Source organism: Phragmites australis, chromosome 13 (assembly GCF_958298935.1).
Source record: "Phragmites australis chromosome 13, lpPhrAust1.1, whole genome shotgun sequence".
Lineage (NCBI taxonomy): Eukaryota > Viridiplantae > Streptophyta > Magnoliopsida > Poales > Poaceae > Phragmites > Phragmites australis.
In genome coordinates, this window is record NC_084933.1 from 19,131,999 (window position 1) to 19,157,795 (window position 25,797).

The following is a 25,797-nucleotide window of genomic DNA, read 5'->3' on the forward strand; positions in this document are numbered from 1 at the left end:
CGCACCATGTTTTACTAACCGTTCATCCTGTTCCATTTGTTTAGTCCCCTCCACCGCTCCGTGATTTTATTCAATGGCTCGACAATGAGCAAAATAACGTATAGAAGCAGTGGGTCGACGTGAACATGAGGTAGAGAAGGGAAGCGTACGCATGTCGGGAGTACGAGCAACAGCAAGAGGAACTTCGCCTCAAGCGGGGGGAAGAAGAGCGCATGAGGAAGGCGGCGCACGACCGTACCGTGGCTCAGGCTCGGGAGACTGAGAGGGAAAGGAAGCGGGAGAGAGCCCGCCGTGCTAAGACGGCAGGTCCCGATGCCCTCCGAAAGGGAAAGTATCCTAGATGCACTCAGTAGAGAGTATCTAATGTAATCCGACATACTTTCTCTCCCTAAGGCATGTTATGATTAGGATCGGCGCACTAATAAGTAGGTCTTAGTGCGAATTGTACATGCCACATTTGTTTTCTCATCGTGTCGTCGCGGTTACAGTGTATTGTAATGTTTTCACCCTATGTTTAATACTATGTTTGTTGTCGTTTGCACCCTATACTCACGTAAAATGCTGCGAATGCTAGTTACTGATTTTTTATTCTCTGACTATTACATAATCTACTCCAAATTTAAACTCCAAATTTTCTTAAAGCCCTTTTTTAATTTCTTGAATTAAATTTTTTACATTTTTAGGGAAAAAAGCCCTAACCGCCCCTGAGAGGGCGGCAAGTGGGCTAACCGCCCTCGCCCCCTTGCTGCCCTCTGAGCGGGCGGTTAGGCCTGCCGCCCTCTTAGGGGCTGCAGTCGTCTAGTTTTTCAATTTCTTCTACGAAAAATCTATTTATTTAAATTTTTAATAAAAAAATATAAAAAACTTGCTACCCCACCCTTGTCCTCGCTGCCTTATGGGCCCTACCCACGAGCACAACGCCGGCGAACCGTCGGGCATACGCCGCTAGCTACCGCGGGCACACCGAACCGAACGTCACTGGCGCATCCGCGCATCATGCGATAGCACCATCACTCATTCACTAAACAAAACAGAGAGATCCAACCTTAAAAAATTCCGTGCTTGAGTTTGCCTCAAATCCACAAATCTTGCTGCTGCAGCAAAACAACTGTACGTTGTTTAATTCGCTAACCTAATTAACATAAATGGTTTGGAACCTATAATTAGGTTCTGCGATACAATCGGGCTACAAGATTGCTACTGCTGACTGGACGTTGCAGCAAGGAACATGTCCTCCTCGCTCCCGACCCAGCCACAACACTGACCGCAGGACTCGCCGCTGCTGCAGCACTCGTTCATGCCGCCGGACTTTCTCTCCGTCACTTCATCACTGGCAACGGCGTGGATGATCATGACCTCTGCCAGCAGCTTGGGCGCCTTGCACCCGGCCAGCTCGCTGCCCGCCGGCGAGAGCGTTAGCCACCTCCCCTCCGCCGCCTGAGACGCCGCGGCGCCACCCGAAGCCACGTCCCGCCACGCGAGCTCCGCCCGCGCCAGCACCCGCGACGTCCACCTCCTCTGACCAGCCCCCAGCAACGCCGCCAGCCCGGACGACGACAGCCATGGCCTCCACCGCAGCTCGAACACGAGCTCCCCGCCCGGTGCCGCGGGCGTGCAGCCAGCGGCGCCAGCAACGCTCGGCGTCCCGGCCGCGCCGCGCCCCCAGCGCTCGAAGCACGCGAGCTCGCCCCAGAACGCGTCTCCGTCCCCGCCTCACGGGACCTCCCGCGTGTCCACGCGGAGCCGCCGCCTCTCGTCGCCAGCCGGGACGTAGTACCGCACGGCACGAAGAGGGTACCGCCCTCCAGCTGTTGGTGCTGGTCCGCCTGCTCCAGCCCGGCCACCCTGAGAACTTGACGCCGAACTCGATCGAGGCTCGGCTGCCCCCACAAGCTCGCCATGCACAGGCAAGCGGCGCGCGCGCGCACTCTCCTTGCAACAGCTAGCGACGCAGACACGCGGCACGCGCATTCAATCTCAGCTTGCCCACTCATCTGCTGCAGCCGTGCGCTCACATATAGGAGTTGCATGTGCAGCCACAAGCCCACAAATATATAGGCAGGTGCCGAGGTGCGTGCAAGTGTCTCGTGCTCGCTCAAACAACCAACGGCCCTCGCCTTCCCGAGGGGCCGAGCGAACGACGGAGCCGAGTGGGCGGCCGCGTTCCTAGTGGGGTTCGAGCTGATCCGAGCGGGACAGACAGCGCGGAGCCCTTGGGCGCGTCAAGGGTGGTTTGGCCAGAGAGGAGGCACAAGAGTGGCGCTGACGGGCAGATACGGTTAACGCGCGCGTCAAATGGTCAGGGGGATACGGTTAATCAAGATGTTTAGAGTAGGTGTTCATGAAAAAAATAGATTTGTTTTCTCAATTGCACTAGTACATATGCTTAGACGGAGGACAAATTATTTATTTAAGCACCGCTATTTATATTAGTATTAATAAAATAATTAATCATGTCTAACCACCTGTAGTCTTTATTTACATTAAAAAATTATAATTTTTATATATATATATGCTTAACACTCGTTTTTAAGTATATAGTATTGTTCGTGCTATTATGGGTTTGAAGGCAACAACCTAGGGCACACTTTTTCCACCTATCACATGTATTTGTATGGAGATGAATAACTACCTGCATTAGCAAATTGTCGCTTTGGTATAGACCTGCTCATGGGCAGTTCGGCCCAGTCAACCCGACTCAATCCAATTTGAAAAAAATCTAACCTTGCCCGACCCGAGCTTAACTTCACAGCCTATAGATTTTTCAGCCAAGCTTGGGCTTCAAATTTTGGCCCGAAACCAAAAAGCCTAAGGAAACCCAAAAAACCTAAGCCTGGATCAAAAAAACCCATTGTCAGGCTTGGAAACCCGGCCTGACGTCGGGCTCGGGCTTTTGGTGTTCCCGTCAGGCTTTTCAAAGCCCGGGCCGAAGCCCGGCATTTGAACAGTTCTACTTTGGTGAATTGAACCGAGTCGAAGCACGAGCAAAGCCTTCGTCTGAATCGGATTCAGATAACAAGATGAGGATGCATGCTGATGCTACAGGTCAGATCGATGGCCACGCATGCGTACTTTACTAGCCGGCCGGTTAATCTAAGCTTTGCCGCCTTTTCTGGAGCTATTGTTGAATCTGGATGGGTGATCCGTGTTTAGAAGTTCCAGTGGCGAGTAGGATGGGGCAGCTACAGGGAAGCCGCATATGCGAGAGCAAGCGTACGTTGTAGTGCTCGGTTGACCGGAATCCACTCCTGCGGTGGCTGGAGAAAATGGTGGGGCATGTACACTGAAATTGTGAATTGGATATTGACAATTTGATTGGTAATGACAACAAAACTAGATACGCCCAGCATTATTGCCATACTGGTCAGCTCCATTTTGGGACAAGGCACCATGCAATGTGATAATGATGAATCAATGTATGGTTTCCAAAAAAAAAATGATGAATCATCTGTGAGCCTATGGCAGGACCTCGCCAAGATGGCCACACAAACATGGTCTACTTGACTTCCAGCAAAGGGTGTTTCAGGATTTGTGCACTACTGGCAAGATCCATCTCTTAGTTATATGTGTTGACATATATGCCATAAAATGAGCATGTATATTATTCCAATCATATAAATATATAAACTGAAAAGAGAGCCACCTATACACATGGTAGAACAAATGTATATCTGAAAAAGGACAGTATAAATACCTATCATGTGTATCTTAAACAGCCTGATTTCAGCATATAGCATATGAGCAAGTACTCCAAAGAATGACAGCACATATGAAAAAGAAAACTTTATTGCTCTCAGATTTAAGTCAAACAATTGGCCCCAAGACTTAAAAGTCTTGCCCCCTAATTGTTCTAATGATCTCATCAATGATTGGGCTATTACTAAGATCTCAAGTAGTATTTGGAGCTTTGACAGATAATCAAATTCTAGCACTGAACAGTGATATTAGAGTGACAGAGGGTCTGCAAACTGAATGTCTATGTCAATGTTGTTCTCGCATGTATTCAGAAATTAAACATGTATATACAATGACCAAAATTCAGTGACATAAGCCTTCTCTGAACATATGAAATTACGAGTTCAGAACTGAAGCAAGGAGACCACAGCCACTGAACAGAAAGAACACTATCTGAACATGTATGAAATTCAGAACAGGATCACAACCAGAACCGAACAGCTCACATATCCAGTGCATCACAAGCCTAAACACTATTGTACTCAGCTAATAGCCCAATCTCAGATCATTCACAATCATCACAGAGCATAGTGCTGACTAGAAGGAGGAGAAGAGGATACTCACAGTGAAATTCGACCAAAATCGAAAATAAGGGAGGCTAGGCACGGCTCGAACGCCGCTGTCCCAGAAAACCTAGCACCCGCCGTTGCCGGCGACGTGAAGGAGATCGGAGATACAAAGCCAACAGCTCTGCAATCGGCACGAGCTAGCGAGCCTAAGCGATGCAGCTCCGGATTCCAACAGGAGGAACACCGTCGGCCGTCACCACCGAGCGCGTAACACTCGGTCCAGCAAGCAACAGCCAACCCAAGAACAGAGAGATGCAAGTCACTTCCTTTTCCTCTTTCTATCTCTTTTCTCCCATAGATTTGAGAGGAAATCAGCCCCAAATATATACAAGAGACTCACCTGGCTCCCATATCCGGATGAGCCCTGCTCTCCCTCAAAAACTGGCCTCAATCCAACCCCTTCTCCTCATCTCGCACGCCTCAGATGGAAGAGACGGCCAGGAGAATCGGAAATCCCCAACAGAAGCTGCCGCCGCCGCACTCTCCAGGGAGAGCACGGGGTGCTCTCTCCCCTAGGGCAGAGCCCTCTCTGGAGATAAATGAAACCGGCGGGCCATGGGCCGAATTGGAGTTTGGACCGGCAGAGAGAGAAGAAGCAGGGAAAAAGGCCCAAAGACAATTTCCAACAGGAAAATCCCAAAAGTGACAACAATATGATCTACAGCAGATCGGATAAATGGAGCTACCAATGAAACAATATGTCCAAGCCTATCTTCACATTCTGTACAAGCAAAATACAAAGGAGATGACGGCCTAAATATACTGTTACAACAAATGATTCTGTCCAAGCCTTACGATCTGCTGGAGCAAGCTGGACTATTCAATTTGTCAAAGGAGTACGAAGAAACACAGAAATGGCACAAAGGAGCAGGAATCATTCTCTAACAAAAAACGAATGTGGTTGCAATGGTGACAGAAATCAACATGTTCTTCCGACTAGGAAACAGTGAGGAGCTTATTTGCAGCATAGCAATGTCAAGGGATGGAACTACTATCAATTATGAGCTTGAGTCTGCAGTGGATGATTTTGCCCGATCAGCTTCGATCATAGCTTTGATGTAGAATTCACCCGTTTTGTAGGAAGATCGAACCATTGGCCCAGATGCAACATAACGGAATCCCTGCCATCTATGTTGCACGGATACTTCCCAGATGTGCCGTATCGCCGTCCAGAACGCGGGGATATGGGGATACGCGGGGATACGGCGGGGATACGTGTATCCCCGTGTATCCCTTATTTTTGATTTAAAATAAATACAAAATAAATGGGATACTTTGGGGATACTCCATGGATACTTCGGGGATACTCCGTCGGCTTCAGGAGATCATGGCGCAGCTCTCCGCGATGGGTGTAGAAGAGCTCTAGGCGTGCTGTGCAATGGCACTGCCCTGTTCGTGCTCTCCGGCGACGAGCGGCCGTGTAGCTCAGTCAGAGGAGGGGCGGGGAAGATGCAGCACATCCCAGGAAACCGATTTGAGGTGGTCGTGGCAATAGTGGTGGATGGAGGAAGAGCTACCATGAGCAGCTGTGCTCAGGCCGACAGCAAGAATGGGGAAGAAAGGAGCAGCTGCTGCTCCTTCATTCCTCCTTCTCGATCTTCTGAATTTGAGGAGATATTAGGAAGGGAAGATTGAGTTCTTGTCACTTCTTGGTGAGCTTAGCATGTTTCTTTATCCTATATTTCTATGATATTATTATGTTATATTGTTATGTAATGCACAATTCGGCTATGGTTATAGTATTGGATTTGGGGTTAACCGTATCCCCGTATTGCTGTTTTTTGAAAATGCCGTATCCCCGTATTCTCGTATCCGTATCCCCGTATCCGTATCCCCGTACCGTGCAACATAGCCTGCCATTTAAGAATTAAGATCATGGCATTTTGTCAGCAACCCCAGCTAAGTATGTGCAATGCCAAAGATGGTAGTGTGCTTAAAGCTCACTAACAGTGAAAAAGGTTCTGGGAACCGAAAGGAAAAATGATAGTAATCAAGTTTTGCAAGCTCCTTGATTTTCATGTTTCATTCTTTGTGCAGCATGTTCCTCACTACGAACCAATAATACCTACTAATCTACAAAAAGACATTAGGGTCGAGAAATGTTTTGTTTTGTATACATTGTTAAGTTAGTGGTATGGTGGTATGGTTGATAATAGGTTTCACGTATAAGATGTAGCAGAAGAATGTGGTTGACGATAACTGTTTTGTATAATGTGAAAAGCTAAAAGAAAGCATGCATCGCAGATGGGCATACCATTTCAACACCAAGGGCCCGATACTTCTCGAAAGCTTCAGGGGTAACATACTCAGAAACAGGCATATGACGTTTTGACGGCCTCATGTACTGACCAAATGTTATAACATCAACGCCAGCAGCCCGCACTTTTTCCATGGTGCTAATAACCTGATCCGGAGTTTCCCCACAACCCAGCATTATCGATGTCTTAGTAAGGGTACCAGGAGGAGCATACTCTTTTGCCATTTTCAGAACATCTATAGACTGTTTAAAATTTGCACGATAGTCTCGGACACTTCTTTGCAGTTCTTCCACCGTTTCAATGTTATGTGCAAAAACATGTAACCCAGACGTCGCAACCTTCTCTACACAGCTTGGATCTCCACGAAAATCAGGTACTGCAAAATTAGTAGTATCAGGTTACAAGGTATGGAACGGCTACTAGAGTAATTTGACAGAGGGCGGATGATCTACCCCATGCTAAGTAACCAAGCAATAGACCGAGCAATACGTCTCTAACCAAGTGCCTCAATAAGCATTTCTGGCTGCAAAGCCTTTAACTTCTGTACTGTTTCAGCAAAGTGCCCACTCCCCTGATCAGGTAAGTCGTCCCGGTCAACACTTGTGATGACTATATATTCAAGGCCCCATGAGGCAATAGCTTGAGCAACATTGGAAGGCTCGTCAGGATCTGGTGGAGGTGGAGTTCGAGATGTCTTGACATTACAAAACCTGCAAATTGGTAACTTCTCCAAATTCATAAGGAAACCTGAGCCTTAAGCTCATTTTTCCAAAAGGTGGATTCTACATCACAACAAAGTAGGTTGCAACTTGCAAGTTGTAACATCTGAAAATCTTGAGCAAGCCCATGAAACAAATTGACAAAGAATACAACAAGAAATCACATCCTTTTCGTGCAGGCTCACACAAAACATAACTACAGATGAAGCAAACTGAAATTATGTGGCCTAAGCAACAAAAACTGCAGGTCCCTGAAAATGGATAATTGGACATTATACACAATAGAATAAGCAGATATTCTACATAATTGTTTCATACAAAAACCATCCGTTTTTACCAGTCTCCCTAAATTTTGGCATTGCTTACTTTCATATTACGAAACAGCTAAGATCCATAATTCACAAATCAAGAGCAGAGCAAAAGCATCTACCAAATCTAGAAGGAGCAACTGACATAAATGAATATACAAAATCAAATCATATGAATTCACACAGCTCAAGGTGTAGCGCACAAAACATAGGGGGCCCAAAACATAAAGCTGCAACATGCAGTCTAAATGTGTAGCATACAGAGCACGTGAATAACACATTCTAACATCTAAGTCTAAACACACCACAACAAAGTTTTGAACTGCACAGCCTAAACATCCTAAGCAGCTGTCCACCACACCTAATGCAGGCCACAAAAAGGACACAATGAATCTCTTACCTGCAGCCGCGCGTGCAGGTGTCCCCGAGGATCATGATTGTGGCGGTGGCGGTGCCGATCTCGCCGCCGGACCAGCACTCGCCGAGGTTGGGGCATCGCGCCTCCTCGCAGACGGTGTGCAGCTTGAGCTCCCGCAGCTTGGCCTTGATGGCAGCGTACTTGGCGCCCCCCCGGCACTGTCTCCTTCATCCACTTGGGCTTGGGTAGGGATGAAAACGGAACCGGAAAATCTCGTCCCGTTCCGGTGCCGTATCCCGTTATTTCCCGATCTATTTCGTATTTTCGGATCTTATTCGGAAACGGGATGAAAACGGTATAGGTCTTGCGAAAACGGTACCGGAAACGGTTTGAGATATTTTCGTCCATTTTGTTATTTTCCCGTTTTTATGCGGGATATTTCCGTTTTCGTCCCGCTTTTTCTTCGCGGGATAAGGCCTGAATACATCAACTCTAACCCACGAAGGCCCATCTGCCGGCCTGCTATTATTTTCCCTCGACGTCGACCGTCATTTGTTCCAAGCCCCCCACACCCAGCCGCCAGTCCGCCACGCTACCCGCTGCAGCGCTGCACAATCGCCCGCCAGGCCGCGCCTTCCAGCGCCTGCCGCCCGCCAGGCTGCGCCCGCCACCGTCAGCCGCCTGCCCGCCAGGCCGCCACCGTCAGCTGCCACTCCGCCCGACCGCGCTCGGTGGCGTCCACGCCAGTAGCCGGCCCGCCGCCCGCCGGCCCTCCAGCCGCTGGCCCGCCGCTCACCAGCGCTCCGTGGCATCCGCGCCAGCCGCCGGCCCGCCGCCCGCCAGCGCTTCGTGGTGACCGCGCTCTGTGGGATCCGCGCCGGCCCGCTCCGTGTGCTCGGTGTCGGCAGTGTGCAGGTGTGCTGTGTGCTGTGTGCTTTGTGCTGTGTGGTCCGTGGCGTCCAGCCTCGAGAGCAACACTGCAACAACAAGCAAGCAAGTGAAGTGAGCGGCAGCGCGATGCTACCAACTGGAGAAGCCCCTTCTGGCTTGAGGCCACCAGAGAAGTATCTTGGTTTAGGTCGCTTGCTCCTAGAGGCGCCGCCGCCGCCTACAGTCGATGCTAAGACCGACAGCTCTACTGCAGGTAAATCTGTGATGACCATCAATCCTAGCAATATATCTCTTCAGAATTGGTCATATTGCTCGTGGATACAAGATGACTTGTGACGAAGTTGCGATATTGACTGTCATTGTGATGAAAATGAAATGTTAGGAAGTGTTCTAGTCACTGTGATGAAAATGAAATGATGATTTTAGAAAGTGTTCATTCGAATTTCCCATGACAATGATATAATGTCATGTGTTCATTTATTTGTGTTTTTATCCAAGAATCTGTCGTGTCATCAATTTCTTTTGATTCTTGTAATATCTAGCACAGGAATAAGACATTGCTCATTATTGATTCTTGTATTATTGATTCTTGTCAGGACCAAAGAGAAAGGCAAACGAAGTTCAAAGTGTTAGTTCGAGTGTACATCTCGGTGTGTCAGCATCATCTTCAACACCTGCAGTTGAGAGGGTTTCTATTGGCACCGATGGCAGTGGCACACATACACAGGAGCAGGGTGATGATGTAGCTCCAAATCCTAATGTTGTTATTGTTGATGATAGGGCAGAATCTCAGACAACTACAAAGCGGCAGAAGAAGTGCACATCTGATGTCTGACATTACTTTACCAAGAAAACAGAGATAGTAGAGGTGAATGGGAAGAAGTATGAGCAGTGCTGGGGATATTGCAACTTTCCAAATTGCAAGTCCAAATATAGGGCTGAGAGCTATCATGGAACATCTGGATTTCGGAGCCATTTGAAGTCAGCTCATAGTATAGTAAACGGGCAGCAACAACTCAAAGTGGAAAAGGATCATGGAAAAGACATTACTGTTATTGAGCCTTACAGGTATGATCAGGAAGCTAGTCTCAAGAAATTGTATTTGGCAATAATCATGCATGAGTATTCTTTCAATATAGTTGAGCATGATTACTTTGTTGAGTTTATTAAATCATTGCGCCCTAACTTTCCAATCAAGTCTCGTGTCACTGCTAGAAAGGAAATCATGGACATATATTTGGAAGAAAAGGATAAACTGTATGCACAATTTAAAAATGTTCATTGCCGCTTTAGTGTAACATGGACATGTGGATATCATGTCAAAACAAATCATACATGTGCGTCACCATTCATTGGATAGATGATGATTGGCATATTCAGAAGAGAATTGCGGGTTTCTTTCATGTAGAAGGACAACATACTGGTAAGAAGTTGGCACATACCTTCTCTGAACTTATGGTCAAGTGGTACATTGAGAAAAAATTGTTTACATTAACTTTGGACAATGCTAGTGCAAATGAAGTGGCACTTAACGACATAATTACTGATCTCAAGGATGTTCATGCTTCTTTAGTTTGTGATGGTATATTTTTTCATGTGAGATGTGTCTGCCACATACTCAATTTAGTTGCTAGAGATGGTCTAAGTGTAATTTCAAAAACAATTGAGAAGATTAAAGCACTTGTACTAGCTCTAAAGGGCTCTCCGTTGCAGTGGGAGGAACTCATAAAGCGTGCCACTGAGTGTGGGTTGGATACAACGAAGGGTCTCTCACTTGATGTTTCAACTAGGTGAAATTCAACCTATCTGATGCTGAGGGATGCCTTGTACTACAAGCCTGCTTTTGTGAGGCTTAAGTCCTCGGATCGCCGTAGGTACGAGAAAATTTCTCCATCTTCTGATGAATGGAATATGGCTATAACTATTTTTCAGTGCTTAATGAAATTCTATGATCTTACTGAACTTCTCTCTGGTACTTTATATCCAACTGCAAATATGTTTTATAAAGGTTTCTGTGAGATAAAAGAATTGCTTGATAAATGGAAAGTTAATGAAAATTCATTATTAGTGAAATGGCAACTACTATGGATACAAAGTTTGAGAAATATTGGAACAAGTCTAGTACTGCTCTTGCAGTGGCATGCTTTCTTGATCCAAGGTACAAGAAAAAGCTTGTAGAATTTTACATGAGAAAGTTCTATGGTGGTTTGTATCAAGTTCACCTTGAAGAGTTTGTTAGTGTTGTAAAGAAGGTGTATCAATTTTACGCTAGTTTTGCACCTATATCTTCAAAGGCAAAGAGTAATGTGAATGAACCTACAAACCCAGTAGATGAGCTCATGGGAAATAGAAATGATGAACTAGAAAGCTTCTTATATGATGATTGTGGCCCTGATAGAGATGGCCTAAGTGAGTTGGACAAATACATGACAGAGCCACTTTTGAAGCAGAGCTAATTTGACATTTTAGCATATTGGAAGAACCATACAGAAGATTACCCTATTCTTTCACAAATTGCCCGTGATATGATGGCCATACAAGTGTCAACGGTTGCTTCAGAGTCTGCTTTTAGTGCTGGTGGCCGTGTCATTGATCCTTATCGCAGCCGTCTTGATCCTGAGATTGTACAAGCATTAATTTGCACCAAAGATTGGATAGCTGCAGCAAGAAAAGGTGATAATTTAAATAGTTTGCCATTTATAATTGTGCAATAATTGGTTATTTTCTTTGACCGATGTATGTGTCTTTGTTTGATTTTTTAGATTCTAAGAATTTTCCTTCCATTATGGATGATCTCGAGGTTCTAGAGACCATTTCTAATAAACTGATGCATGAGGTACTTACCGTACTTATGCTATCCTCTCATGGTACAAGGCTGGAGGTGCATAGAATCTCTTAGTCGTTTTGATGCATGGATGTCCGAAGCTGATCACACACTCTCTCTCTAAGCTCTGCTCTTTTTTTGTTGTTCTCTTAACTGTAAATATGCAATGCTATAACTCTATAATTTTAGGCCTTTAGCAATTAGCAAGTTATTTTTCTTCATGTACATCCTATCTAAAATGTCCTCTTTTCAAGCATTGTAAAATTGCAGGAGAAAGAAGAAGAAATAGCAAGTGATCCAGATGTGATGAATAATTATGAGCAGCTGTAGGCCGAGAGTGATTGAAGAATGTTTATGTTCGTGTTTTGTTGTCCTATTATTGTCATATGTTGATGTCGTGGTGGACTAGTGGTTCGATGTTATTATGTTAAGACTTTGTGTGGTTGTATGAATATTTGTACTATCGTTCACTTATATATCTGTTTGAGACTTATTGTTTGTGTGGTTAAACATATACATGTCGTCGTTATGTTGTATCACATGTTATCTCACTAAGCATGGATGATGCATTTATTGTAGTCATGTTAAACTTATACATGTTGACATGTCTTGATGGTTTTGTGGGTTCCTGTTTTCGTTGTGTTTTTTGAATCCCGACCGATACCGGCATTTTCCCTATCGGATTAGTTCGTTTTCAACCATCCGATTATGTCCCGACCGTTTCCGTTCCCGTCTATCCCGTTTTCGTTTTCGTCCGGTTGAGAAAATATGAAAGTGAAAGCAGTTAGAGGGTTTTCCTGATCGTTCCCGTCCGTTTTCATCCCTAGGCTTGGGCAGCGGGCGCTACCACGTTCCCACCCCCACCGAGTACGCGAAGTCCCCCAGCGACGGCCCGTCCTCCAGCAGCCTCCGACGCAGCTCTGCGAACCGCCCCACCGAGGGAGGAGCTCCCGCGGCGGGAGGCGACGGCACGGACGAGTCGAGGGTTTGGAGGAGCGACGGGGTGGAGGAGATGGAGCAGGAGGGTGCCTGGGTCAGGGCTCGGGATAGGGAGGCCGCGAGGTGGCGGCAGCCACGCATGGCTACGGCCTGGAGGCGCACGACTGGCGACGGTGGCGGCGCGGGTGTTGGTGGGTAGTTGGGACGGGAGCAGTGGCGGACGAGATGTAGTTTGTTTGGTGCGGACGTTGAACAGAGGATTCGATCAAAGCGGAATGTCGAGGCGTTTTCGGCAGTAGAAGTCGTCTTCTCCTCCCTACATCGGAGTACAAGGCCATCGTCAGCTGGTGTGAGAAGGCAAGTGAAATATTCAAATTCATAATAGCTAAGTGACCTGCAACAAAAATACAAATATTGCATAGTATCATAAAATAAAAATTAAGTATAAAGATAGTCGAGCGATGTCGTGATCCGAAAAAAGAGAAGATTATATACTAAATTTTCTTCTAATTTTTTTTATTAGTAAAATATGTCTCATATCCGTAATCGATAACCAGACAAAAGACTAGATGCTGAGGATAGATAACAAATATGAGTAAATTATTTAAATTTAAAAGGCTTTAAAAGATAGGAGGAGAGTAAATTATTTAAATTTATAATGTTTTATTAGATAGGAAGAGAGTGGGAGGAAGATGTGACGTGAAAAACAACCCATGTTTGTTCAACGTTGATCATACAAATTTGAATGAAATTGAGCAACGACTGATAGGTCCACGACTGAACAAGTGGACGAAATATAACCAGAATTAAAGAGTGCTTGCTGCGACAAGTTGATCTGCACCTCGCTCTGGAACTGAGAACGGAAGGCGTCATTAATTTTCGATCAATAAATCAGAGCTGATGGGCATACTTTATGGTATCCTATTGTCATCCACGTCACTGCCTAATCAGCTTGAGTATCAAATACAGTGCTCGTTGACTTGGTGATGTCTAGTCTCGTACAGCTCAACTTAGTACAGAAAGAAAACACTGGGTTAAAGAAGATAAACTTTCTTTGCTTGAAAAATGGTCTTTACATTTTGAACCTGATCTGTAAAAGCTACAAATGTCTGGAAAAAAAAACCCTGTCATAACAACATAGTTCCACAAAAATAACAAAATCTACAGACAGGCCTGAGCCCCTAACAAAGATTTACAGCGATTCAAACACCTGCAACTTACAAAAATAAAGTGTTTTCCTGTTAGACTACAGCGCACAAAATTGAGCACCTCTGAAATGTTCCGTCTGCCTGAGTGAAACAGCATCGACTTGTACAGAACTACAGATGACCATTTTGCTTGCTGGTATATTTGCTGGAAGCAAGCAGGCAAGGCAAGCACACCGAGAGCTATTTGATGAGCAATTGATTGTAAAGTGTAATCTATGCAAGTGCGCCAAGAGTTCCAGAGTAAAAGCCACAAGGAAAAAATATATTAATGCTGCTCACCCATTTCTGGAACTTGGAGCAGACTTGCTATCTACTGCAGCTAGAGTTCTTCTAACGGAAGCCCTGGAAATGGAATTGAGGGCAGCAGTACGAAGGCAACATTCAAGACTCAGTTGAATTTGCCGATTTCCATCTTCTTCTTGATTGCTCTCTGGCCATGGTATACAAATGAATCTACGATTCCAGAAACAGTGAACACACCTGCACATCGAGAAGGCACGCTCCTTAGGTTATTACCGCTGGATGGATGTAGAAGACTTGGTATAATTCTTGAAAGCCCTACTTTAGATAACTCCAAGACATAACTAAAAGACGAGTTGCATAATTTGCTCATGGTTTAGGAAGTCCTTTTACCAATGATCAAGTCATAATAGTCTAAATCGGGCAAAAAGACCAGATTCATGTCTAACTTCAGCTGTCATTAATATCAAAATATCAGCTGTCATTAATACCACTAGGCCGGGGGATATTCAAAATATCAAATGTTCGAGTGAATCAAAAGTGGTTCAACATACATAGCTACAATACAAACAGAAAAGGTGCATAACAGAGAGGCTAGTTAGCATAAATAAAAAAGGACACAAGGAAACATTACCTCCAACAATAGCGCAAACATTAGTTAAGAAGTGTAGAAACGACACATGTTGCTTCGTGAATGTGACCTGCAAAAATTATTGATGCCAAATCATACTCATGTACTGGAAAAGCATCAACGCAGAATGTATGTTTAGCGATTAAAAATATAAAAGCAGTTTTCCAGCAAATCCTAAATTTTACTATCACTAAATGGAGAATAAGTGAATCTCACATAGAAAAAAAATGAAGCAAACAAGAAAACTAGGTCAGCCTTACATATCAGCAATAGCAATGTCAATTATAAATGCTTCAAGATGGTACCTTAATTGGCGAAAGGTCGTAAAAGAAAAACACGCCAGGAAGAGCTTGTATCCGACCACTCTCACTACTTCTAAAATGTTCCGTCACAGAGAACTGTGGCAATGAATTACAGCATCTTAGGGAATGCTTGGAAATCATAATACATATAGATATGTGCATCAGCAGCACAAAAAGGCTTGTCCACAGAAAAAGAAAGAAATTACCTGATTTGAGAGAATGATGTGTTCATTTATGTCAGTGTAGACAGTGGGAACAACCTGGAAAACCAAAAAAAAAAAATGATGACATATTCGTACTTCAGTCATGCTGTAAGTGTAAGAATCTAAATAAACAGGAGCAATGAATCAGCAAGGCAACTTTGTTTTCTATACTTGTTTTAATTAGGAGGTTTCAGGACAAACCTTGATGAAGTATTGATACATTCCATATGAAGAATGCTGCACCCATTGCACCCTGCATATTTTACAAGTAAAGGATGTTAACTTGTCACTTGGATTTTCTTAACCCAGGAAACAAGCAAATGAGGAAATCACAACATTAGAAGAAAAGGAACGGACCCATCAAGGGGATTAATAACGCCAGGAAAGTATTCTCCAAAACTTAATTTGTTAATCTTATGGCTGACCTGGCATTGTAAAGAATATAATGGTTAGTGTTTAATGCAATAATGCTAGTGAGGAAATGATAAGTTTTCCTGTCAGTATTCACAGCTATAAAAACCATTTACAGATTTCCTCAAGTATGATTACATTGAAGCTGTCCTTCTGGAACGGAAGCAAGTCATGAACATGCACATTTGACTGCTGAAAGCTTTTCCCTGGAGCAAAGTGGAAATTCCCAGCAACCTTGTTAACTTCAATGAAGCCATAAATATTGCATCCTTCACCTTCTTCATCCTTTATACTTTGAAGGAAGCCCTCTCTTTTACACTACAGAACAGTGCACATCAGACATAAAGGGAACACAGGTTGCACAAAGTGAAACTCAACTTATATATGTTGCAGGTGGTTATATTATATAGATGGTTGTACCTGATCAAGCAAATCTGGATTAGATACACCCCAACCTTTTTTCCTGTATGCTTCACGGACATCTTCACACGAGTTACAACATTGTTCATCAGACTACATTCAATTAGGAAAGATGTTGTTCAGTCAAAATGCATAACAGACTAGCAGATGCGCAACATGTATGTAGCATTATATAACAATCTGATGCTTCTGATTAAAAAATAACAACTAATAGAAAATAAGCTGAAAATTCTTTGAGCAGAGAAGAATACATTGGTCAACATAAGGCACTGGTGAGTTAAAACCTAAAAATGATAACCCCCAAGCAACACTGACCAGATAGGAGTAATAACAGATTCTAAAGCGGTCATGTAATTTTGTTGCACAGTAAGCAAAATGAAGAGGTGTTAATGAAAAAATACATGTTAAAAAGACTAAAAATGGCCTAACCCACACAAATATATGCAATATTGCCTAACGTAACTATCAGGTCTGCCTTGTGCTCTGTAGTCCATAGGGGTATAGGAATGAAACAAGTATATTGTTCACATAAAAAACTTCAGTGAGAACAGTTTAACATGATCCAACAGTTGGCAGCAGCTGACATGTGTATATTCTGAGGTCTTCTTTCACAAGAATTAGAACTGGTGAAGAAGTTCATTTACAGACAGGCAATCTTACTGAGATCAGGACAAAAATGAACAATCGACTAAAAATAACATGTATTCCTGAAGTCTAAAAGTAGTCCATGCAACACGAAAGGCAGTAATGCTGTTGCATATTAAGGGTCAGGGATGAACTATCATCTCACAAGAGAAACATACTTCTTGTGCACCATAACAAGAGCCACAATAGGTCTCATTGTGTTCAAGTCTTCCACCATGATGTTGTAAGGGCTTTTCCATCTGTTAAAAAGGGAAGGAAAAATGCATCTTTAGATGTAACAAAATATGTCAGGATTTGAACAACACACACCTTCTAGAAGGCAATTCACTAGTAAAACCAATATATGCTATGTTACACATCAAGGTAATAATCAGATAATATGTGCAGAACAAATCCCATGCTAAGAAACTAGGACAGTTCCATACTTCCATGTACACAAAAAAAAAAATCATAACATTTCAAATTTGTGATTTTTCCAAAGAACTTGACTTTGAGGCAATGTTGTTCTACATTCTACAGGCCATAACTGCCACTTTTAATAGCACAAGTGATGATCTGACCTTCATACCACCAACTGCATCTTGCTTGGTTGCAATAACATTGCCATGGGCATCAATTCGCTGCTTGAATATATCATGTTTCTACATAAGACCATTAAACTGGAACAAGTTAGTTACTGCAAATCTACAACCATCAATATCTTGAAATATCTTGAGATATATCTCGAGGAACAATGGTAGCGTCAATAGCAATACACAAATGCATACCACATCAAGGTGCTCTAGTCCACTGATGTCCATTGCATCAAGGCTAATTATAGAACACTGAAGGGCTGGAAAGGTGACATCAAACTGCATTTTTAGCATCAGACAAAGATAGATGTCAACAGGCGTCTGAACAGAAATTAGTATAGATCACAAGGTCAAAATTACCATGTAAGAAACAAATTCTGGAAAGATAAGGTCCGATGTTGGAAAATAAGATAATCAATATAATTATTCAAGGAAAAAGGGAACAACTTGCAAGCACAAGAGACTAAAACGAAATGAGGATAAAGTGTTTATAAACAGTTGGTAAAGGTGACTGTGAAATGGTTTGAAAATATAAATAAAATTACAGGAAAAAAAATATACATTACATTTATGCGAAGTTTTTCTCCCCTTGAGGTATCAACCCTTAGTGTTGTCTCCGTAACTGCATGAAGATATAATCCTGCAATGTGAAACATTAACTGGTGAATAGAAGATGAATCATGAATAGCAAAAGAAATACTGAGCAGTAAATACTAAATTGGTAACGTAATTCTTTGGCTATCCTTCTGGTTACTCGATGCTTCATTCAGTTCATAGAAACGTAGGAAAATTTAGTGTTATGAATATTTAGACACTAAAAAAATGATACCTAAACACTAAGATCAAAATGGTCCCTCGTTTCTAACTTCAACAAAATACTTAGGTAAACTTAACGATAGATTCTTATACTTACATTTTAACCGTAGTAAGCAAATCTAAATCTGATGAAAATGGCCCCGAAGTTAGACATCAAAGCAACCAAACACAGTAGAAAAAGCTGGAATCTAACCTCGAAAGTCCATAATGGAACTGAGAATTACACATGCAAAATTGATATTTGTAGCTGCTATTCACTAGATGCTATATAAACATGACTAGAATAGATAAAAATGGTGCATCGTTTCCTGCACCTATAATTCACCAAACAAACCAGAACAAAGGTAACGGCAGCTTCCCCTAAACTGTTCAATTACTCGTGAAAGTAATAGGATCCAGGTCACGCAGAACACTGTAAAATTACACAGTACTGTATATTCGAATAAGCCCCTCAATTCCACTCCACTCAACCAAATTACGCGAGGTCAGGTCCATCTACTCCACCAATCCTCCAACCACACCACGAGATCTCGACACATCCAGGGGAGAATGCGACAGGGGTCGACGCCTGAATGGCGCGCTAGCATCTAGCATCACCGACGGCCAAAACCTAACCATCCGGTCTCCAAACGGAACACTGGGACTAGATCGAGGCGGGGAGGAGAGCGAGGCGCGTACGCAGCTCGGAGACGAAGAGGAGGAGCATGACGACGGAGGAGGCGAGCGTGATGATGCCGCCGGAGAGGGTGCGGCTGTAGAAGTCCTCGTTCACCTTGGGGTGGGCATCCAGGCTGCGGAGCTTGGACAGGAGCCCGTCCATGGCTGACGGGATCTCGGGGGACTGCCTGCCTGGGTTGCGGAATCGGGGAGGACGAGGCCGTCGCTACTCCTTCCTATTTTCGCTTTATTTTTCGATCGGAACGGGAATGGACCATGGAGTATATCGCTTGTGCTGAGTGGGCCTCGCATTCGCTTAAGTTAGGCGTGTTTTTCTTTTTGCGAAAACAAAGGCACAAATTGCTGGAATGCTCGAGTTTTAGGGTTCGTTTGTTTTTACTGTAATTCTAATAATTTAGATTTTAATTCTTATAATTTAGAATTTAGATAGTACAATCTAAAATAAATAGCATCAAATTATTAAAATCGCTGCTCTCTTTCCCCCTCTAAAAACTCAGCTCTATGTAAGCTCTTTCCACCACTGCTTGATGGTGCTTGAGCACCTAACGCCGCCAAGCCTTCGTCTTTCTCGTGACCGGCGAGAAGCTCCGCCACAGAACTTCATCACCCCTTAGCCCTCCTCCAATCCTCTTCTCCCATGAGCATCTCTAGGCCTATAATAACCTTTTTCCCTCCACCAATTGCAGAGAAAAGGATCACCATAGACACCACCGCACCGACCACCACCTCAAATCATCATTGGACTTCACAGTGGACAAGTCACCTCAGTGAGTATCCCTCTTCTTCTTTTCGCAAATCATATATCTACTTGGGTCGGTGTAGCTCCTATGCCCCGTAAATCCCCATGTCCGATGCCAGCCAACCCCTGCCGTTGGTGAGCTCAAGCAGAGCTCGGCCATGACGTCCCTTTCTGCCTGCACGTGAGAAAAAGAAAAGAACTAGGTAGAGAAAGAAATGAACATTATTTTGTAATGGTATGATGGATAAATATATGTCACAATTTGTTAAAAGCAGTTTTTCCTAGATTGTGTATTATGGTATAATATGGTCCCATATTATAGATTGTGATTGTAAAATCACCCTGTTTATTTTAGATTTTGATTTTAGAAACTAGAATCCATAATAAAAAAACAAACATGCTCTTATTTATTGCCTGTTTTTTCAACTAAAATTCTGAAATTGTCTTCCACTATCACATCAGTCTTTTTCCACAATCTGATCGCCACAGATAAGGTAGACGGTGTAGTTACCGATATCGACATATTATTGTTTACTTCGTCTAACTTAACTCGGAGCAAATTACAATACTATCAGGCTTTAACACCAGCAAAGTCCCAATCGAGACACAACTTCTGGGCTTAGGGTGTGATTGATTGCCTGTATGGACCGTATATACAGGTTGAGCGGAGTTATATTTGTTGAAAAGAAGAATGTTTGGTTGGTTGTATCTGTCTGAATAGGCTGAGCTGAGTTTTTATTTGATTAACCGAATCTAAGGTCGCATGAGCGGATGCAAGACTTGAGACTGTGATTGGTCGTTCATATGAAGATGATTCTATGACATTGACAAGTGGACCCACTGCATGAGCGGATGTAGGAGCCTGCATCCGTCGGACTAGGTTGAAACAGTGCATGCGGACAACCAAACACATTGCTCTCTGAGATTATGTGCATATGCCGAGCTAGGTTGCTCTTGTATAAGCAATCAATCATACCCTTAGTGTGTGTTTGGTTGCCTATATGTGTTTTCATAGAGCTACAACATATATTATGATCCTGAATGAGTAGAAGCAGAGTCAGCAGATGCGGTAACTTTGAAAAGAATATTATTTGATTGTCTACATAGACAGATGTAATGACCCTCCACCTACGTATGTAATGACCATATGAAGATGTTTGATTGTCTTCTTGAGCGGATGCAATGATTTTGCACCTGAGATTAACAAGTAAGCATGTTGCAGCACTGTAGTAGATATAATGTATCCAACAAACCATACTTCATAGAGAAGCTCCATTTGAGCGTATCCATTGGGTTAGACTCTAACCGTATAATTGCATCGACGATTGCAAAGAGAAACAATACATGCATGTAAACAAACAACCCTTTCCGTGGGAATATATGTACAGGCAGAGGCAGGATGCCCCTAATGCAGGCAACAAAACATGTCCTTAGTTTCAGCAAGTTGGCCTAGCTAACTATTTAGATCCATATGATGTTACTCTTCCTGGTTTGATGTACTCCTCGAGCTTAGAGAGTTGCCTGGGGCAACAAGCCGTCCCAGTGGTGGTGGCGGACGTAGGAGTGGGGCCACGAGGTGGCTAAGACGCGGGGAACCGCGTGAGGTGGATGACCACCAGTTGGGAACAGTTAGGGTGGGGTGAGCGAAGATGATCAAGTTACTGTAGAAGCGCTCGATGGCAGAGATGTCACCAAGACAAGAGAAGGAAGGGGCGGAGGAGCGAGTTGCAGTGTTGTGGTCATAACGAAAAACAAACGCAGGGAATCGATGTAGAACATGGAAGAATAAAAGAGATATGTCCTATGCAGATTGAAAGGTCCACGACATTGACCGTGAAAAGTCAGAGTTTTAGACACATGATAAATAGCATCTCCCATAAAGAACAATCTTAGGGCTTGTTTGGTAGAGTTCTCTATGATCTAAATTCCTGCGGAGAGTGATTAAAATGATTCTGTGGCTGAAAGTGATTCTGTAGTGATTTTCTAAAATAAAATATATGTAGAAAGTGATTCTATGCGGAAAGTGAATCAGGAGAAGCATTTTTTTTCAATCCACAGCTTCTAGTTTATTTCAGAAAATCACTATCACGGATTTCACTCAGAGAGCTAAAAGCTAAAAACTGCTGTTTGACAGAGCTCTTCTAATTCTAACCGAAAAACTACTCTAAAAACTCTCCTAAACAAGTCCTTAATGTACCGATAGATTGATAAAGTTTTGAATTTTAGACTTCCATCTAAGAAGGTGGTGGAAGAATATTAGCCTCACTCTATGACTTCGTTACGTCTGGTTGCATCCGGTCACTGGGCACGAGTAAAACTTTTTTCAGACCCGTGTATATGTGCCTGTTGGATTTAAAATAAAACCTATGGGTAAAGAATATGACCAAACGCACACCTATCAGGGCTTTATCCTGCAGGTAATTTATACTCATTACCATTCCTACTCTTTGTACGTTTTTAAGGACATAAAAGAGCTCTTCCAGAGTATTTCTTTTTTGGGATTCAGTTATAGAGCCTCCTATTGGGCTGCTTAGGGCAGCGGCCCGCTTGACCCATCATCCACCTTGTTCTTCTCTGTCCACCGTTGAGAATCACAAACGGAGATTTTTTATATTTACATATTTTAAATCTAAAAATTATAAATATGTCCGTTTTGAAATTTTGTAATTATATTCCCATATCGACCACCCTCGTGCTTCTTCGCTTATGTTTCTCTCTTTTCCCTTTCGATTTGGTACTCGCATGGAGGAGAGCGCTTCGGAGCGGCGTCGCGGGTTGGCACAAGGAGCGTTGCCTGTGGCGAGGTCGGAAGGAGCCGTCGGCGTAGGGGTTGCGAGGAGCGGAGGGCACCGCGATGGCCGCAGGAGAAGCAGGGGGAGACCGCCGCGGGGAGACGCGGACGAGTGGGCGGGTATGGGCCCTGCTGCTCCATGCCCAACGACCGACCTGAGCCAGGGGGACACGCGGACGGGCGTATGCACCTCAAACAAGCATGGAACGCCTGGCGACATGCTGCGGGACACACGTCGAACAGCGAGAGGCGGCCGACGCCTGTGAGCGCTCCAAATCCAAGCACGATTAGAGATAGAATACGAAGCATGAGTACTACAACAACATTGATTTAACTTCAACGAGTCTCGACAGCATCTGGATAAAGTCATTTTTATCTTTCGGTTTCGGGGACTTGTGCAGCCGTGCTCCAGTTGCTCGGGGAGACACCAGCGCAATGCACATTTTTTAAGGCGCCCAACAACCACTTGAATAAGCATGGGCTCCCGTCGTTTGACTTGGATCCTCCCCGCTCGCCGTGTGCATCACATGGTCCATCTTCACCTGCTCGAGATCCGATCCATATATACTTGATGATACTATCTCCCCTGGCCCTCATCATTCCTGCAACCAGTTGATTTAGGAAACGGTGCTTCGATCGGACTTCTCCCCGGACAATTCTAGCATATGCCAGCATCGTGCTCACTCTTAAGAAAATTCAACAACCCACACTCTCCTGACTTATTCCCATTCTATATATCACCCTCATTAGCCTCTTCAGCTCACACCATCACAAACCCAAGGTCCAAAGTGCGAGGGAGGTGCTCACCATGGCTCACAAGATACTCTCCTTGGCGATCCTCGCAGTTTCCTGCGTGATCCTTGTACGTTTCATCCTCTCGCATCGTCCATGATAATGTCCTTTTTTATTTTTGGAAAGTTGGAACATATAGATAGGCCCATGGTAATGTTGTACTTGCACATCGTCACCGTCGAGTTTGGTCGCCGTTCCGCTCGCAGGCCGCCGGATCAAGGTCGCCGGCGGACGTGGCGGTGGCGCTGGCACCGCTGCGGGGCTCGGCGGCGGCCGGGAGCGACGACTACAAGTGCGTGTACACCATCTTCGTGCAGACCGGGTGGATCTGGAAGGCGGGGACGGACTCCGTGATCGGCGTTGCGCTCGCGGCCGCGGACGGCAACGGCTTCACCATCACGGACCTGGCCCAGTGGGGAGGGCTCATGGGCGCCGGCCACGACTACTACGAGCGCGGCAACGTCGACATCTTCAGCGGTCGGGGCCCGTGCCTGCCGTCCCCGCCGTGCCGGATGAACCTGACCTCCGACGGAGCCGGCGCGCACCACGGATGGTATTGCAAGTCCGTGGAGGTCACCGCCACGGGGCCGCACGCCGGTTGCGCCAAGGCCGATTTCGGCGTCGAGCAGTGGCTCGCCAGGGACGCGCCGCCGTACCAGCTCCACGCCGAGCGGAGCATCTGCGCAAAGAGGGAGGGTGGTGACGCCTCACAGTGAGGTTGTCGACACCAAGACACCAAACGTGGTGCCTTCTTTGATGTAGCATGTAGTCTCGCGTCAATTCTCTCATATTTGTCTCTTGTGGTGTCTGGTGTGGTGGCGCTTCAACTCTTTGCTATTTTCTGAACTTCGAACACGTTGCTGCAGAAATAATTTGCCAGGTATTGTTGTACGATAGGGATGCGCAAGAGTTTTCTTGAAGACTTCGGTGATGAAATATGTATTTTGCATGAATAATGTACTGGCTCAAGTGATACTCTTTTGCCCTTAATTCATACCCTTCATTTTCTCTGTTGGCGCAATCATAGTTCTAGCCCAGCTTATATACTGCTGCTGTCCAAATCTCTCAAATCGAAACGTTTGATTCTAAAATCTACTTATCCACAAATCAAAGTTCTGGGTTGGCGCTTCACGACAACAATGTGGTCCAATGCGCGCTTCTGTGAAGCGATGCGCTGTCGACTTGTGTGTTTGAGAGGCCGTCAATTGAGTTGCGGCGTGGGAGCAGAGCTCCGCCAGTTTGAGTTGTGTGGGAGGCAATTTTTAGTTGGTTAGTACGTGAGTTGAGTTAGGTTAGACTTGTCCGTTATTTGGTTGTGCTATTTGGTATAGGTGTCGTTATGTTCAAGTTGAAGTCGTTTTGTCATCTCTGAATTGCCAGTTATTGAGGTTTTTAAATTCAATTTTCCTCGTAAACAAGATCAACTCTCCTATTCTTTAATAACATCGGGATCTTGCCGTCCTTTTAGAAAAAAAATCTACAACAGATCCTCTCTACTTATACACAAATCTTTCTAAGACCATCTCCAGGGCAAGAGGTGCTTATAAAACTATAGAGTATGCCATATCAAACACCCACTTCATTCAAGAACCTACTCTGCAATGCAAGATCCTCTTTAGTTCTCTACAAACATAGAGCACAAATTCATGCTTTAATGCTTAACCAAGTAGCATTTTGAAGTTAGCACATTTTTCGCCCCAACATGGCAAGAGAACTACCATTAATCACCTAAGCTTTGGAGAACTTGATGGGCCCCTACATGCCATGAGGCGGACCAATTCAATATGTAAACCTATGTATTTTATTGCAACTACTATTTAGTATTTTAGTGGTACTCTATCCATTTCAAAATATAGAGCGTATTAGGTTTAAAAAAGTCAAACTTTATAAATTTTGATCAACAATTAGTCAAATCATGTGCATATTTAGTGTACAAAAATTGTATCAATATATTTGTATTTCGTAGATATTTAATATGATATAAATTTTTGTAGCAATTGATAATATATTGTAAGAGAAATTAATGGTCAAAATATACTTTCACTAACTTTTTAAAATCCTAATACGCCATATAAAAAGAAAGGGAGGGAGTATAGGTTTGCTTCTGACTTCTGTGTAGCAAAATGACATCTTTATATTGCAAATTTGTAGGTTAATTAATAAGTTCAAAGAGTAATTTAATGGAGCCAGTGGTAAAGTGTAAGAAGTGACCCACCTCCCCCATGGGCCACTGTCTCTTTCCAATGAGGAACAGTGAATTGGTGGACCCGCGATCGTAGAGGAAGGGCGGGGGACAGAGGCGATGGTGCACTGAGGCGTAGATGGTGAACAACGATGGATTGAATTAGTTAGGGTGCACGAGTTGACGACAAGGATCCGCATGGGGAGGCAGGTCTATGAGGTAGGAATGCCAATAAAGGAGGGTCCCTTGAAGTTGAAGGAGAAGATGATCATGCCATAAGGCGCCTCCAATTTGTTTCTCTCTCTTTACAAAAAGTCAATAATTGTCAATATTTTTTGGAATTTATTTCTCACATTTTAAACAGGGGCGTATATGAATGAGGAAGAAGGTACTCTAGTAGTACCATGGAAGCATTGCTTAAAGCCCCAAGTGCGGCTAAATAGAGTAGATGGGTACATTCTTTTACACGAATGCATTTGTGGGATCATTAATAGATCATGTTGTTCTAATCATGTCAAGTCTATTCACACTATCTTAATTATCAATGTTTCGCTAGCTACAGGAGA

The 25,797-nt window shown here is 44.1% G+C and overlaps 2 protein-coding genes and 2 pseudogenes across 2 annotated transcripts; 1 reads left to right on the forward strand and 3 right to left on the reverse strand.

Annotated features, from left to right (window-relative positions):
- Nucleotides 1-917: 917 nt before the first annotated feature.
- Nucleotides 918-2,010, reverse strand: LOC133889317 (uncharacterized; annotated as a pseudogene).
- A 3,090-nt stretch (nucleotides 2,011-5,100) lies between these two features.
- LOC133887833 (lipoyl synthase, mitochondrial-like) lies at nucleotides 5,101-12,757 on the reverse strand (annotated as a pseudogene).
- Nucleotides 12,758-13,635: 878 nt separating this feature from the next.
- On the reverse strand, nucleotides 13,636-19,023 carry LOC133888674 (uncharacterized). The gene is made up of 13 exons (XM_062329001.1): nucleotides 18,728-19,023; nucleotides 17,800-17,873; nucleotides 17,429-17,512; nucleotides 17,222-17,302; nucleotides 16,820-16,900; nucleotides 16,017-16,109; nucleotides 15,735-15,914; nucleotides 15,543-15,610; nucleotides 15,387-15,438; nucleotides 15,189-15,242; nucleotides 14,986-15,078; nucleotides 14,684-14,750; nucleotides 13,636-14,289 (listed from the first exon to the last, which is right to left on the reverse strand). The coding sequence occupies exons 1-13, from the start codon at nucleotides 18,867-18,869 to the stop codon at nucleotides 14,198-14,200; spliced, it is 1,161 nt and encodes a 386-aa protein (XP_062184985.1). The 5' UTR covers nucleotides 18,870-19,023; the 3' UTR covers nucleotides 13,636-14,197.
- A 3,631-nt stretch (nucleotides 19,024-22,654) lies between these two features.
- Nucleotides 22,655-24,070, forward strand: LOC133887655 (PLAT domain-containing protein 3-like). The gene is made up of 2 exons (XM_062327611.1): nucleotides 22,655-23,119; nucleotides 23,256-24,070. The coding sequence occupies exons 1-2, from the start codon at nucleotides 23,066-23,068 to the stop codon at nucleotides 23,763-23,765; spliced, it is 564 nt and encodes a 187-aa protein (XP_062183595.1). The 5' UTR covers nucleotides 22,655-23,065; the 3' UTR covers nucleotides 23,766-24,070.
- Nucleotides 24,071-25,797: the final 1,727 nt, after the last annotated feature.